This window comes from Homarus americanus, unplaced genomic scaffold (genome assembly GCF_018991925.1).
Source record: "Homarus americanus isolate GMGI-L3 unplaced genomic scaffold, GMGI_Hamer_2.0 scaffold57965, whole genome shotgun sequence".
Taxonomy (NCBI): Eukaryota; Metazoa; Arthropoda; class Malacostraca; order Decapoda; family Nephropidae; genus Homarus; species Homarus americanus.
The window spans coordinates 3,942,214-3,959,780 of NW_024725031.1; the positions used below are offsets into that span (position 1 = coordinate 3,942,214).

At 42.7% G+C, this 17,567-nt stretch overlaps 1 protein-coding gene across 7 annotated transcripts in view; it reads right to left on the reverse strand.

Moving 5' to 3' along the window:
* The window catches only part of LOC121864656 (shootin-1-like), a 67,585-nt gene that overhangs the window by 40,870 nt on the left and 9,148 nt on the right, over positions 1–17,567 (reverse strand). For 4 of the 7 annotated variants that reach the window (XM_042363785.1, XM_042363782.1, XM_042363784.1 and 1 more), the window contains one exon: positions 14,245–14,427. The exons of 2 other annotated variants lie outside the window; for them this stretch is intronic. In XM_042363785.1, coding sequence (XP_042219719.1) covers positions 14,245–14,377 — 133 coding nt within the window. In that variant the 5' untranslated portion in view covers positions 14,378–14,427. Of the gene's footprint in view, positions 1–14,244; positions 14,428–17,567 lie in introns of those variants that run through there. One more of the 7 variants, XM_042363787.1, reaches the window with a different exon arrangement.

Sequence of the window (17,567 nt, forward strand, 5' to 3'; positions counted from 1 at the left end):
GAACCATGAACCCCGAGATTCAGACTCTTGAATCCGAAGCATTTATGGACAGAATAAATTAATTATAATTATCAGTGTCTACTGCTTCGGGTTCACGAGTCTGAATCTCGGGGTTCGTGGTTCAGGATGAGAGGCGACAGGACTTTTTTGGGTGACTATATTTAACACCTACTATTGTACTTAAACGTACCTAGCTGTGATAGCGACGCACACTGACTTATGGTGGGCGAGGAGACAAAACTCCTCGAGACGTACTGTACATAATAACGTGAGGAGCGTCGCCACGTGTACTGCTGCCCTGCCCCGCCCGACACTCCCCTGTCTGGCTCAGGCTATTTCCGCACCCACGCCCCGCGTCCCCCTAACACTCTCGTTAGTCCTCACAGTGTTAGGTATCTTGGTGGTTTTATCGAATGTGTTTTATCTCCTAGAAATAGTAAAATAACAAGTACTACCACCAATTACATTACGCACACAGAGGAAATGTACTAAAAGATTATGGGGCTTCTATCGGTGTTATCGTAGGATTGGTCGCGGTCAAACAAGGTGGAAAATAATTATAATCACTGTTGAAGTAAAAATAATCCAATTCTGTTTATTTAACTGTTTATCTGTATAAACAATATTATACGTGTATATAACGAGAGAAGTTTGTTTGCCATTATCTAACAACAAAATTAAGACATAACTTTCCGACACAACAACACTACTTACCTTCCTAAAACATTAGTCTTTAAATAATAATAAAAAAAATTGACAAGAGTTCCTCGCCAAGCTACTGGGTCCTAACATGGATTATGCAGTTCAGTTCTGGTCACCGTATTACAGAATGGATATAGAATCCTTGGAAAGAATTCTGAGGAGAATGACAAAACTAATCCCGGGCATTAGGAACCTTGAGTATAGAGACAGGTTAAAGCATCTTAATTTGCACTCCCTCGAGAGACGTAGAGCAAGGGGCGACCTGATAGAGGTGTATAAGTGGAAGTCAGGGCTAAACAAAGGGGACATTACAAAGGTACTCAAGCTATCCAACCTGGAGCGAACTCGTAACAATGGTTTTAAATTAGACAAATTTAGATTTAGGCGTGAAATAGGTAAACACTGGTTTGGAAACAGAGTAGTGGATGAATGGAGCAAGTTACCAAATATCATCATTAACTCGAATACGCTGAATAGCTTCAAACATAGGTTGGATGCTTATATGAGCAATAGGGGTTGGGTGTAAACGAGACTGCCCAGTATGGGCCAATAGGCCCGCTGCAGTTTCCTCCATTCTTATGTTCTTATGTTAAAACACTGATTGTTGGACTCCTCTGAGACCTTGACGTATACCCATAATTCAGGTTTGACTAAAACCCTTCACTCTTTACTCCAATGATTATCTTCATAACTGCCAGATGCATTGACGGACAGACACAGGGAGTGAATGCAAGCACTTCGTAAGTCCAACTTTCGAGACTACGGGAGACCCGAAATACTAAGCATTGTTAAAGCAAAAAGTACCTCCGACAAGGTTCAAAACAACAAAGTATTTTCTTCACGTACAAACAATACACATAGGTTGGCACAGAAAGACGGACTATAGCCATAACGTCCATTTTCTTGATGTGATCAAAACAAAATGGTATGGAAGTGATTCCATGCCTAAAAACGGCAAATAAAGTAGATCACAAACAGAAAATGTGTTTAGAGTCCATGATTACAAAGAAGGAGAATATCGCTACATTCTCGAAGTGTTTGATTGTGGAAACCTTACTTAGTGTGCCAGTAAGGCGTACCCTGCCATAATGAGAACTCATTTGTCGTAAAAACAGTTTCATTACGTTATCACGTTAGTATTTCTTAGTGCCGCACTGTAAATATTAACGCATCCGCTGGCGAGCGGTCATCAAAGGTCAACAACTTGTTTCATGAATAAAGAGTGAAGACGGACGCATCTACCGACACTGGGTCAAGATGCAGGGTTTGTATTCACAAGATTCTGAGCGTTAATTTTGTTTTCGACTTTTTTTTTGAGAACTTTCCTGGTTGAGGTAAAGTGCCAATATGCTTCACGTCATTTTGAACGTTATTATTGTGACTGGTCTTAATTTTGCCAGCAATATGCATTCTTATATCTCCAGTTACCCAGAGAACTTAAGGTACGAGCCTCTGAGCATCCGAACCCGGGTCTATAATTACTGTACAGAATACAGTATGTACAGCACCGTCACAAGTGGTGCTAGCTTCATAGCGCCTCAAACAGTCAGTCAATTCTGGCGCCATCCCCATGTCTGAGGGTTATCGATCACGGTCTTCCACTCCAAACGTTTTCGGGTTGTCTTACCAGTTTCATTCATTCCGGTCTAGTCTGGTGCCTACTGTTGCAAATAGATAAGACGAAGACAAGCTTCCACGATAATAAGGAGGAACATTTTAACAAGGCAGTAATTGACTGGTCAATACCGGGAGTGGACTTATGTGATCAGTCGCCGCTGGGATGTGCAACAGCGTCTTAATATTGGAAGAACAAATACTGTCAATGTATACAGCCTTAACAACATCAACCTAGAGAAGTCGACTTATGAAAGAGACTTAGGGGTACTTGTAAGCCCGGGCCTACGGCCTAGAAAACAGTGCGTTAATGTTCGAAATAAGGCAAACAGAGTAGTGGGTTTTATATCTAGAAGTATAAGTAACAAGAGTGCAGAGGTCTTATTGCAACTATATCTTGCGCTAGTCAGGCCGCACCTCGATTATGCAGTTCAGTTCTGGTGCCCCTATTATAGAATGGATATAAATTCACTAGAGTCGGTGCAGCGAAGAATGACAAAAATGATTCCAGGACTTAAAGAAACTTAACTTGCATTCCCTAGAAAGACGAAGAGTGCGGGGAGATATGATAGAAGTATTCAAGTGGGTGAAAGGAATCAATAAAGGGGATATAGATAAAGTTCTTATAATATCCGAGCAGGATAGGACTCGGAGCAACGGATTCAAGTTGGATAAGTTTAGGTTCACAAATAGGGTGGTGGACGAGTGGAACAAGCTTAGCAACTTTGTAGTAAGTGCGGGAACTCTGGAAAGTTTTAAAAGGAGGCTAGATAGATTCATGGATGATAGAGTGGTAGTAACTCTCGACAGGAGCTGCCATGCACAGGCCAACCGGCCTATTGCAGACTCCTTATTTTCTTATGTTCTAACAACATTGTGGGAAAGTGTTTTCTAAGGAACCATAAAGAGGCTGAAATAATTACTTTTATTTACATAGTATAATGAAGTGATACACAAAAGGATACCTTGTGGGATACGAGATGTTTGTTCGGACTCAGAAATCACAATGTGCTCTCTATATACATGTTGTATTGGATGTACAATGCAGCTTGGTGCTGGGAAGGCAGCATGGTTACAAGCGTGATGTAGAGAGAGCTGGTTGGTGAGGATGCTCAGAGGAGGACCAGCTTGTGGGTCGCCATGCTCGCCGGCGGGAGCGAGGGCCGCCAGGCAGCGGCGGAGGAGGTGGTGTTGCTTGTTGCGGCTGTAGCTAGAAGAAGAGCGGTCACCACGAGGTCAGGTCTTAAATAGCGGAGGTAGGCGTGGCTTAGTAGTTGACCTCCGTCATGTAAGGCGGCGCTGGTTGACCTAGACCACGAGGCATACACTGGGGAATTTGCGGGGTCGGCTACTCAGCGACAAACAGCGTTTGTAGGGGAGAAATCCACTACAACCTGACCTCCGAAGAGTTCCTGTTCCCACCATGCTTCTCCTCCATTTCCAACACCTTTTTATTCCTTCCCACAAGAACACCCCCTAGTGAAAGATCTCTCCGGTAGAGGTGTACAAGACTTCTGTATGGTGAGGAATTTGTGAAACTTCCTGGTAAAATCAGACCGACAGACAGAAAATCTAACAACACTCACAAGAACGGAGCTTAAACCCCATAGTTCCCAGATGACTACAGTCAAGGAACAGTTACACCTTACTTGGCATGTTAAACAAATACCCCGGAATAACGTCAACATTTCCAAGTTATTATCCTCACGGTGCTTGTCTCAGCTTTAATCTGTGTTCCATTTGTTTAACATTCATTTTTGTAAGTTCCCTCAAAACGGCATTTATTCTTTTATTCTCAGGGTATTTTACTTTTCCTTCTCAACCCCCCCCCCCCCCCTTTGGACACACACCATCCCTTTCCTGCACTTCGTTCTCAGAGGATTTTCCGCTCTTGTTCAAGGGATTTACATCGCTGGTTGTGTCAGTGGGAGGTAATCCTGACTGTCCTCGCGCCTGACTCCTCCCCTTGGCAGGTCCAGGGTTATTTGTTCCGCCTCTCGCCGCCTCCCAGCACATTCACCTCCCCCGGTATTGTCTTCACTACATAACACCGGATTTGAGGCTCAGGTTGGACGTCTCTTCTTTCTGTATTGTCATCTCGTTGCTCGATCTTGTTTTTTTGTTTTTTTACTTTTCTTGCAGACTATTTTATTTTTATCATTATCCTCGTAATTAAAGATACAAGATCAGGCTGTACTAAAACGCTTGGGGTGGGGGAGTGCGATTCAGGTATTAAACAAACGCATGTAGTGTAGTTCTGATGCTATTCTGGACGTTGTTGCTGTTGTTTTCAATTAACTCAACATCACAACGAGTTATATCTTCCACTATGAGATACAGTATATTTATCGTTGAGAACACCTTCAGGAGTCGGTGACATATATACAACGTAAACCTGTCACTGGTCACTCCTCCTACTGGTCTCTACGGTGCCGACTGGACAAGAAAATGATCACCAACATGATTAATATTACCTCAATGACACAGAGAGAGAGAGAGAGAGAGAGAGAGAGAGAGAGATTCAGTAATATTGCTGTAAAAGTTCACATTGGTTTAGCATAAACGTAGACAATGTACTGAACAAAGACAGTAAAGGTAGACAAACAATGTTAAACCGGAAGTCCATTAGACCAAGGATAGCCAACAAAGCTTATTTTCCAGTCTTGTAAGTCCATATTTTGTTATCCTCCTTCAGTAGCCGCGTACAGCACTACCTATCACCGCCTTGTAGCACGCAGCTAGTAGGGGACACTGACCTAATTGTGTGTGTGTGTGTTTGTGTAATAATAATAATAATAATAATAATAATAATAATAATAATAATAATAATAATAAACGGTTTATTGAAAAAGTTCTGCAGCCCGAAGGCTGAAAATATACATTGGACATAAATGACTTATTACATACATTGGTGGTTTAACAAAAGCCTTCATTAGAGAAAGGTGAAGGAACATACAGTGAACATACAGATTAATGTTTACACACGTAGAACATGTGAGCTGAGGTGTTGAACAGCAGACACGTAGTGTAGTAACTCCCTCACAGATGGCGTTATGAGGGGGCATCACGTGGTGTAGTAGTTCCCTCACAGGTGGTGTTATGAGGGGCTTGACGTGATGTAGTAATTTCCTCACAGATGATGTTACGAGGGGCCTGATGATGTAGCAATTCCCTCACAGACGGTGCATGAGGGGCCTGATGTGGTGTAATAAATCCCTCACAGATGGTGTTAAGGGGCATCACATGGCGTAGTAATTCCCTCACAAATGGTGTTATGAGGTGCAGCGAAGAATGACGAAAATGATTCCGGGACTTAGAAATCTTCCATATCAGGATAGTTTAAAGAAACTAAACTTGCATTCCCTGCAAAGACGAAGAGTGCGGGGAGATATGATAGAAGTATTTAAGTGGGTGAAAGGAATCAATAAAGGGGATATAGAAAAAGTTCTTATAATATCCGAGCAGGATAGGACTCGGAGCAACGGATATAACCGAACCCACACGGGGTAATAATATACTCGATTTAGTTCTGTCGAACAGAGAAAACCTCATTAGCAATGTCGAGGTAGGGAACGAACTTGCAAACAGCGATCACAAAGAAATTCGATTCCAGTTAGATTTTCAGGGCAGACGTAAGGAAAATTCCACTAAAGTTCCAGATTTCAGAAGGGCAAACTTTGACAGCTTAAAGAGGCAGCTGAGAGAGGGGGTGTCGCGCTTGGCTGTGAACCTGACAGATGACTCCGACCTGATAACGACATCTGAGACTGCCGAGTTCCACGTCAATTTAAATAATGAGTTACTTAATGCACAGAGGCAGAACATACCATACAAAAAACTCAGATCAGACAACAATGACCCTAAATGGATAAATAATTATTTAAAGAACATCATTGGCCAAAGGAAGGCTATAGGTAGAAGGATAAAGCCTGGCGAAATTTACCTCCAGGATTATTATAAGATATTGGCGAGTAGGGTTAAAACCGAGATAAGGAAAGCCAAGAGGAATAATGAGGTAAGGATAGCAAGGGAGGCGAAGACAAACCCCAAAGGATTCTACCAAATGTATCAAACTAAAACACGAGAAAAGATTGGACCAATACGGTCAGATACCAGCGAGCTCACTGATAATGACGGATAATTGAGCAATAATTTGAATAAATAGTTTTCAACAGTTTTCACCACCGAAAATTTAAACATGATACCCGGGGCACTGACTCTATTCAGAGATAGTGAAGAAAACAAATTAAGCGAGATAGTAGTGACTAGTAACGATGTTGGTAAGCAAATAGACAAACTAAAGCCTAATAAGTCACCTGGTCCCGATGAGATATTTGCCAGAGTATTAAAGGAATGTAAGGAAGAGCTTAGTATGCCCTTAGCTAAGTCTTTTAACATGTCCTTAAAAACAGGTGTAGTACCAGAATCCTGGAGGATAGCGAATGTAATACCGATTTTCAAGAAGGGGGATAGATCACTATCCTCTAACTATCGCCCAATCAGTCTAACATCAATAGTAAGCAAATTACTAGAAGCAATCACTTCAAACTCTATTCGACATCACCGGGAGAAGCACCAATTGATCAATGATTCCCAGCATGGCTTCACAAGCGGACGTTATTGTCTAACTAATCTATTAACATTCTTTTCATCAGTTTTCGAATCGGTGGACGAGGGGCACAATTATGATGTGGTATATCTCGACTTTAGCAAAGCCTTCGACAGAGTCCCCCACGAAAGACTAATTAGAAAGGTAGAAGCTCATGGCATCAAAGGTAACATCCTTAAATGGATTAGGGAGTGGTTACAGGACAGGAAACAGCGAGTGAGCATTAATGGCACTAAGTCCCATTGGAGCAACGTCATAAGTGGAGTTCCCCAAGGCTCAGTACTTGGACCATTATTATTTATTATATACATAAACGACATAGATATCGGCATAGAGAGCAACATAAGTAAATTTGCTGATGACACTAAAATAGGACGTGTTATTAAATCTGAAGAGGACTCAGCAAAACTACAGGAAGATCTAAACAAATTTTTCGAATGGTCTGAAAAATGGCAGATGAAATTCAACATCGACAAATGTAAAGTACTCAGTATAGGAGATGTAAACAGGGAAACCAGATACCAGATGAACAACGATGCCATAGAGAAATCCGACTGCGAGAGAGATTTAGGAGTAATGATAAGTAGGAACCTTAAGCCAAGTAAACAATGTGTTTTTGCTCGTAACAAGGCTAATAAAGTACTTGGGTTCATACAAAGGAGTATTAGTTACAAGACTAGTGAGGTCATCCTAAAACTGTATCTTACTCTTGTGAGACCACACCTGGATTACGCAGTTCAGTTCTGGTCACGGTATTACAGAATGGATATAGAATCATTGGAAAGAATTCAGAGGAGAATGACAAGACTAATCCCGGGCATTAGGAACCTTGAGTATAGAGACAGGTTAAAGCATCTTAATTTGCACTCCCTCGAGAGACGTAGAGCAAGGGGCGACCTGATAGAGGTGTACAAGTGGAAGTCAGGGCAAAACAAAGGGGACATTACAAAGGTATTCAAACTATCCAACCAGGAGCGAACTCGTAACAATGGTTTTAAATTAGACAAATTTAGATTTAGGCGTGAAATAGGTAAACACTGGTTTGGAAACAGAGTTGTGGATGAATGGAACAAGTTACCAAATATCATCATTAACTCGAACACGCTGAATAGCTTCAAACATAGGTTGGATGCTTATATGAGCAATAGGGGTTGGGTGTAAATGGGACTGCCCAGTATGGGCCAATAGGCCCGCTGCAGTTTCCTCCATTCTTATGTTCTTATTTAAGTTGGATAAGTTTAGGTTTAGGAGGGAGATAGGAAGGAACTGGTTCACAAATAGGGTGATGGACGAGTGGAACAAGCTTATCAACTTTGTAGTAAGTGCTGAAACGCTGGAAAGTTTCAAAAGGAGGCTGGATAGATTCATGGATGATAGAGAGTGGTAGTAACTCTCGACAGGAGCTACCATGCACAGGCCAACCTGCCTACTGCAGACTCCTTATTTTCTTATGTTCTTATGTAGTAATTCCCTCACAGATGGTGTTATGAGGAACCTCACATGATGCTGTAGCAACTCATTCACTACGTGGTGTCGTAGCATCATGGGGACACCACGTGGTCTGTTGTCACAGGACCTCACTCTCTCAAGTGAGTGAGATGTGGTCCCAGGCCTCCCCATCGTCGAGTCTCAGGGGAATTATCACTGGGTACCTGGGACCTCACTGTGTGAAGGTTAGCTTGGGTAAGACTCAACTGTAACTGCCGAGTTGTTTTTCACTGACTTAAGCACTGTTCACCACTATTCAACACTGGTTCCATTCCTTTCCCAAATGAAATAGTAGCTTCTGGCGAGAACTTGTTGATATTCCAGTGGGGAGGAGGGTTCAGGGGAGGGAGTTGGTATGGGCCAACATAATAGTTGACGTGGCTGCTGCTAGAGCAGCGCCAGGTACGTCTTGACCAGTCGGTGGTCAAGGATGGTGTGTGTGTGTGTAATAATAAATGTGTGTGTGTGTGTAATAATAAATGTGTGTGTGTGTGTAATAATAAATGTGTGTGTGTGTATACCTAGCCTCTATGGTAATCTTTTTTATAAACTCTCGGAGCTTCATAATTAAAAAACAAATCACCATTTTCGTCAGTAATGGCTAATTCTTGCCAGCCTCACCTCCATGAAGCCTTCGGGTTTCTAATGCATGACATCCTTCTTTCCACTTAGGTAAAACCATACTCTCTCTCTCTCTCTCTCTCTCTCTCTCTCTCTCTCTCTCTCTCTCTCTCTCTCTCTCTCTCTCTCCACATTTACTGTCATGTGTAGGACTATCGTATCTCGTCTGTATATAGTCACTTAACACATGTTCCTTGTTTCCTACACACAAGCTATGACACTTAACTCATTTTGTGGTATTCATTCCATCATGGGCTGCCAACACCAGGTGAGGGCCCAACACCAGGTGAGTCCTTAGAGTAACTGCAACACCAAGTGAGGTCCTAGAGAAGCCAACACCAGGTGAGGGCCCAACACCAGATGAGGGCCCAACACCAGGTGAGGGCCCAGGATCAAGTGAGGGTACAGGGCGTGAGAGTCCCAGTAACCCAGACATTGAAGGTGAGCGGCTCGTTAGGCAGAAGCAGGCAAGAACGGATATTGTGGAGGATACTCGCTTGCTCGCTACTCGCTCACAACTCAGCGGCAGCCTCACCAACAGGCACCAAGCAGGGGGGGGTTAATGTACGCCTATTGGCCCCGGGAGGATGTTAAGTGTATTGTCTTTGGAGAGCGATCAGTACCTGTACTCACTGAAGGGGTAATAATATAAGCTTACTATATTTGGATCCTCGATTATTTGTTTCACCTTCGCCCAAGTGACGTCCTCCTCGGGATATTTTTACATAATTTTTTTCATAGAAAGCGTAATTGAAATACCACAAGTCCTGTGTATAGAGGCCATGTTAATATATCTCCTTGTATTAGCACAGTACTGTACTTATATTTAAAGTAATTTAGCAAGTAAGATGTTTTTGTAGCTTCCGAAGTTGTACTTTAATTTATTTCAATTTGGGAATCTGGGAACATTAAGACTCGTGACGCTCGTAGGTGTTATCTTAAGGGAGGGTGATGTACCGCATGACCCCACACACTGTACTTGGGGCTCCAGGTACAGTACTATGCAGATGTATGATTCGTGGTTCATGGACATACAACATACTGTGTGGAAGTTGGGTTGTAAGGTTTGTATTTAATGCACATCAATAAATCCTGTGGTTGCCGAAAAAATGGGCCGCAGTCCAACTGGAGCTTAATATAACCTATTAATTTGGAATGGGGCTCATGAAGGTGGGCCCTGTGGGATAAGTTGGTCATAGTAGCTAGACTAGGGCGGGGCTCATTCAACCAGTCGCCCATGTTATTATAAAAATGGTGGCACCGCAGACCCACATACTGTACGCAACTGCAGTACCCGGGAGCCGTAACTTAAAGCCCTTAAAGGCGTGGTAGTCTCCCAGGTGTGTGTAGTAAACTCAGTGTATGATGAATAACGCCCACATTGCAACCCTCGTACATAATGAATAACCAGCAGGGCTCTTGGTGGCCAGCGGCTACAGTTCATCCTCACTCAAGGTCCAAGTATATGAGCAACAATTTGCTCCTCCAGCCAGCCGACGTCCTGACCTGACAAAACTTGTTCCCGTTTGAGGGAGTTCTGTATTCTAAGAGGCTCAAACAATCAATGAAAAATTCTTAGTCGCCATCGTTATAAACAATTATCTCGGTACTAAATATCTTAATTTCGCTTCTAAACCGAGATCCAACATTTTCCTCATTTACAGATCTAAACCTCAACATTTGACTGTATTATCAACATTCCCTCAACACATCCAGTATGTTATTCTAAACAGTGTTATTAAGAAATACTCCCTCTTAGCCTTCCTCTGAGATAATTTCCACACCGTATACCAATTCCTTACACCAAGAGACAAACACCTAACCAAGTGGCGACAACAGAACAGATTATTGTGTGTTTATACAACCGCATCAAAAAATTCCCTTATTTCAGACGTTTCCAGGAGATTTGTCTTCAATTTTGTTTAATTAGGTGTGTTATGTATGTATGTATGTATGTATGTATGTATGTTTGTTTGTTTGTTTGTGTTCCGGTGACGTGCAAAAAAACAGCGTGGTGCAATCAATAAGAGAAACGTGGGTGGCGCCACTTACCCATGAATAATTTCTTTCCTTGAGGAGGACTACGAGACACACACTCACAAACACAAGTAAAAGCACATATAAAATACACACAAGTAAAAGCATATGCAAAATAAACACGTAACACCAACATGCACAAAAGTACACGTACAGGTACATGCAACTCAGAAATACACCCACACCTACACGCAACGGCCACACAAAACACACACACACACACACACACACACACACACCCACACACACACACACACACACAGGCAGAGAAAGACAGAGATACCTTTATCCACATGCTAACATACACAGGTACTGAAAGTTAGACAGATACAATTATATAGTAAGTGACACAGCCATAATAATAATAATAAAAGTACAAGGGTATTATCGAAGCAAGAAATGACGAATAATACAGTAACAACAGCAGGCCAGAGGCAGGTTTGGACCACCGCCTGACTCACAACGGTACAGTAACAACAGCAGGCCAGAGGCAGGTTTGGACCACCGCCTGACTCACAACGGTACAGTAACAACAGCAGGCCAGAGGCAGGTTTGGACCACCGCCTGACTCACAACGGTACAGTAACAACAGCAGGCCAGAGGCAGGTTTGGACCACCGCCTGACTCACAACGGTACAGTAACAACAGCAGGCCAGAGGCAGGTTTGGACCACCGCCTGACTCACAACGGTACAGTAACAACAGCAGGCCAGAGGCAGGTTTGGACCACCGCCTGACTCACAACGGTACAGTAACAACAGCAGGCCAGAGGCAGGTTTGGACCACCGCCTGACTCACAACGGTACAGTAACAACAGCAGGCCAGAGGCAGGTTTGGACCACCGCCTGACTCACAACGGTACAGTAACAACAGCAGGCCAGAGGCAGGTTTGGACCACCGCCTGACTCACAACGGTACAGTAACAACAGCAGGCCCAGACCGCCTGCAGGTAACAACAGCAGGCAGAGGCAGGGACCACCGCCTGACTCACAACGGTACAGTAACAACAGCAGGCCAGAGGCAGGTTTGGACCACCGCCTGACTCACAACGGTACAGTAACAACAGCAGGCCAGAGGCAGGTTTGGACCACCGCCTGACTCACAACGGTACAGTAACAACAGCAGGCCAGAGGCAGGTTTGGACCACCGCCTGACTCACAACGGTACATACGAAATCAAACCTTCATCCTCCAACCGCGAGCCGTCGACACCCGGGCTATCCTGTCCGTCTCTAATGACGTCTGATGAGAGGGCTGGCCCTCTTACAGTGAGTGCCTGGGGGGATGGCCATCTTACAGTGAGTGCATAGGGGGTGGCCCTCTTACAGTGAGTGCCTGGGGATGGCCCTCTTACAGCGAGTGCCTGGGGATGGCTCTCTTACAGTGAGAGGGGGGATGGCTCTCTTACAGTGAAAGGGAGATGGCCCTCTTACCGTGAGTGCCTGGGGGGATGGCCCTCTTAGTGAGTGCATAGGGGTGGCCCTCTTACAGTGAACGGCGGAGCCCTCTTACAGTGAGTGAGTAATGGCCCTCTTACAGTGAGTGGGCAATGGCCCTCTTACAGTGAGTGGGTAATGGCCCTCTTACAGTGAGTGAGTAATGGCCCTCTTACAGTGAGTGGGGATGGCCCTCTTACAGTGAGTGGGGAATGGCCCTCTTACAGTGAGTGGGTAATGGCCCTCTTACAGTGAGTGAGTAATGGCCCTCTTACAGTGAGTGGGGATGGCCCTCTTACAGTGAGTGGGGAATGGCCCTCTTACAGTGAGTGGGTAATGGCCCTCTTACAATGAATGGGGATGGCCCTCTTACAGTGAGTGGGGGATGGCCCTCTTACACTGTGTGGGGGACGGCTCTCCACATGACGTCAAAGTGAAACAAAATAAAAAAAGTAAGTGCAGGTACCGGTATCACACGCTGTTACACCCTACCGCCGCCCCACCATAGGCTACCCTACAACAACGACTACCAGGAGCCTTGGGTGTGTGTTAGTGCCTCTCACTCCACGCATGGCACCCACTCTGCGTCAGACAACTTGGAGCGTGACAATATCATATGACTCGAGACTTAAGGGTTCAACTCCTGTCTTGGGTATATTGATTTTACAATACGCTTAAATTACTAGTCAATATTATTACCATCACAGTGGATTTATTATCAGTAGAATGTAACTACCATCACCGTACTAGTTTTTCCTTGTATAATATACCTCGTGCCATAATTAAACGCGTATATATTTTCACATAATACAGCAACCGGTATATAAAAATTATGGTTATAATAATCAAACACTGTTGCCATCACAGTAATACCATCATCATATAGTGTAAATCTCAACCTAACACTATATTTATCAGTGTATATTATACCCAGTGTTATAATAAATGCAATATCAATGCTAATAAAAAGACACGTGTTTTTTTCCACACGCAATGTATATTTAAACTACGGTCTTGATAATCAGAAACTGATAACCACGGCATTAATTTATCATATCAGTAAATTTTAATTACCACTAAAAACACTACTAATAAGTGTATCATACAATCAAGTTTTATAGGTAAAAGAAGGATCAATGTTTTATGGATATACATCACAATAAATCCCGCGTTTACTGTACAATGCACTCACTATCAGTAGAGTACTGTACTGTACACCATATTTCGTTCTCTAAGAAAATGAAAAACAATATTAATATACAATTACATATATTTTTTTCTTACGTGAAGGAATCCCACATTCAATATAAAAGCACGTACTGTACTGTACCTGAAAATGATTACACAATATTTATTTTACGAAACAAAATTAATATATTACAATACCCTCCCTCCCTCGGCCACAGTTACGAGCTGGTTTTGCTGCCACACTACCTGTTTTATCAACCACCGCTACATCTCCATTACTCGTAAAAAACAAAGAGGCAGTACTTTAGTCATGTGCGTCTTACTTTCAATACATTTCTCTCAGCGGGAGAGAGAGAGAGAGAGAGAGAGAGAGAGAGAGAGAGAGAGAGAGAGAGAGGCACACCTTAACAGAGAACACAGAAGACAGCAACACCATGAAAACATTACAAGAGGAAAAGAATCATAATTCAACCATATACTATACCAGTACTGTGAGTTACAGAGATGCTTAGTATGAGATGCAAACTATAAGAACAGCATGGTAAACTGACCTTTCTGTGCGAGCTTCATAAGGGTCTTCCTCTTCTCCACCTCCTGGAAGTAAAGTGCCTTGTAATCCTGGTCGGCAGCCCCCTCACCATTCTCTGTGGTTGGGGGAACCGGATATCCTCCGTTTTCTGTCATTATGGAGGCGGGCGTTTCGGTGCGTTATTTGTTCATAGTCCAGTCACCACCTGAGGGGGTAAGAGACACAGGCTTAACAAATCCCGCCACCAGTTAATAGGATTAAGGGAGAATAAAGTAAAGATTAGAATCACGGGTCGCGGACGTGTGGATGACAACCGGTTTGGGGCTCGTTGCTGCTCTTAAACTATCGCACATGTTGTTGGTTCAAGTGTGTTGCCTCTCTGGTGCGAGATTTGGACAGACCATCTCCTCCCACCACAAACACGCCCACCCGTAACGGTCTTTACAATAAACAGCAGACGTGACTTCTTGTAAGCACCCGACAGTAAACGTAATCTAGGCTTGGGTTCGTTATACCAAAGTTGCGGTCGCGCGTGTTGCGGTAGAACCAAACCGGCCTTCTGGAAGGAACGTTGGTTATCATGTCATATCTCAAGTTTAGTCTTTCACAGCACGATAACACAATGTTATTATACATTACGAGAACTGGACATAAGTATCGCAGGAAACTCAAGAAAATAAATACCTTCAACATGAATGAACTGGTAAGTCACGTGAAATTTATAACATTAAAACATTTAGCCATATCAAACTATACACACAGTGTATGACCAAATAATTTTAGCTCGTTCCATAGGCCGAGAAGTGAAGAGGGCGAACAGAGGAAATGTAATAGTGAAGTTAGTGGGAAAGAAAGGTGAAACAAACCATTAAGGCAAGAAAGTGGGAATACGATAAGGGAAACAGAGAAAGCAAATATATTAGGAGTGATAGGGCGACCTTTTTCAGCTCTTCTATCCCGGCCACTTCCTTAGAGGGAAGCTCCCAAGAGAGTGAGTCATATCGGATAAGTGTTTGATCACGAAAGTCACGCTTGTTTATACACAGTAGGCCTACCTTGTGAACACTGTTCTTTAAGGAGTACATTTGATACCTTAATGTTGTCTATTGTAACCATGCGTTACTTTTTTATTCAGCGTGATACTGACCAGGCGCCTACTAAAGGTATAGTCATTATAATGTTCGTTATAGTCGGCTGGCCACGTCACTCTGTCAAGTATCAGCATTTTTCTGCAATATAGTGCTTCCCTCCCGCCTTCACTATCTCAGTCCCCTTAAAGATTTACCGTAAGTTCTTCGAAAGTTTTAAAATTACTCAGGAAACCAAGGAGTGATAATCAAGCAGCCTTCCCCCAACCGCTTGTGCATTAAGTATTATACATGGCGTGGAAAATGAAAATTAAAGTACAGCTCGCGTGGGGAAACTATTGACTAAGTGTGGCTAGCACCGGGGGCCTGACACTCCCAGGAGACACAGTATGGAATCCATGTTGTGTACAAATACAATGTTGTTTCTGTACTTGCTAACCAAACGGGCCCTAGTCCTATGACGCCCAAAGACTAATGAATGGGTTTGGGGTCCACTAGGGCAGGGCCTCAACCATTAAGGATAGGTTGGTTCATATAACCAGTTACTATTGTTTGTTCTGTGTTGTTCACTGGTCACGTTATCATGGTAATTTTATTTACTACATTTACTGTTTCCTGTCCGTGTATGAAAAGTCATCTTTCTCACAAATGTCTTATTGTCGTTTGAATAAGACAGTCTTTTGTAAACATAATTATGAGTTAAGTTTATTTTTCGTTTAGGTCGCAATGAATATCTACTGATTCTGTTTTTGTTCGTGGACAGCAATTTTCTTAGTGGTGACAGTCTACTAACCCCTTGTGCACGGTGTCGCCTCTGAGCTGAATCAAATCGTCTAGCGTTACTCAAATAAAATATAAGTGATGTCCCTGTAGCGATCATACTTACACCTTCTCAGACACGTTCCTCGGGTATTATAGGCGCGTGTGTGTCGGGGTCATGCTCTACCCTTCATAAGTTCAAATATTATTTCTTATATGAATCAAAGCATTGGATATGATTAAACTGATAAATAATATCCCATCTTCACTAAATACAAGTGTTTGCCGTTTAAAGTGACAAAATATTAGATTTTTACGCAAACCGATCTTTATAGTTCTGAGACTGTATCTAAACGCTAATGAAAGAAACTATCCGCTTCTTCCAATAATTTCTCATAACACTCGTTTGTATTTATTTAAGTAATATTGAGGAGGCATTATGCCAGTTCCTTGCAAGGAATGTAATATGTTTTACTTAGGCCAGACAGGTAAAGATCTTGTAACTTGACTTAAACAACATAAATATAGTGTTAGGACAGGCCAAGAATCCAATGCTCTGTTTGTTCATTTGAGGGATAATAAGCATTGCATTGACTGGGATAATGCCTCCTCAATATTACCTTGTAATTTAATTGATAGTAGTAACATCATAGAATCTAGTCTCATTAAGCATACCGAAGCATTCAATATGAATTTGAGTAATGGCATGTACAAACTGGACAATTTTGTAATTAAGAAGATTTGTAACCAGGTGAGAAGGTTGGGTCACCTTACCCTCTGACCTGACTACCGACCGTTGCGAGGCTATTTAAAGATTAGTAGGGTCATTACCTAATACCTGACCATTGTGGACCTGATCTCACCCTCCTCTGTATATATACACCTTGTTTTGTACTTCTCTTTAGTCTGTACCCACCCCTGAAGATGTGAATTACACGAAAGCGCTTGTGAACTTCGTGTTTTCTTCTTTCCTTGTGGTTATCAGCATATACCTAGATCACGCGCACCTACAGTGATTTACTTGCATATATATTATTTATGAGAAGATGACCAAAAAACAAAAAGAGAAGTGATACTATTTTAGTTTTGATTTGGTAAAATAAAAAGTTTTAGATATAAACAAAGTTCAAAAAATAGTCTCAGATTTATGATCACGGAGATTACAGTTTCTGGGTCAAGGGGTTTCCTTAAGTTAGAGTTGGGCAGTTAAACGTTCACAGTAAAACACACAAACGAACAAATACATTCATTATGATACGTAGCAATAGTTTTACATGCACAAAAATATGATTGTACGGGATTTCCAAATGCTACCAATGTGTGAATTGCAAGGCTCGAATCCATATTCCATGGTCATAAAATTGAACTCAGAGCACCGCCACCACCCGTCCCGATGAAAGGTAAGAAAGAGGTTAAGCACTTAAAGTGTTCGAGTGAGGCTAATACCTTCAGCTAAACACCATGACCTGCCCAACACCAACATGCAGTCTTGTATACA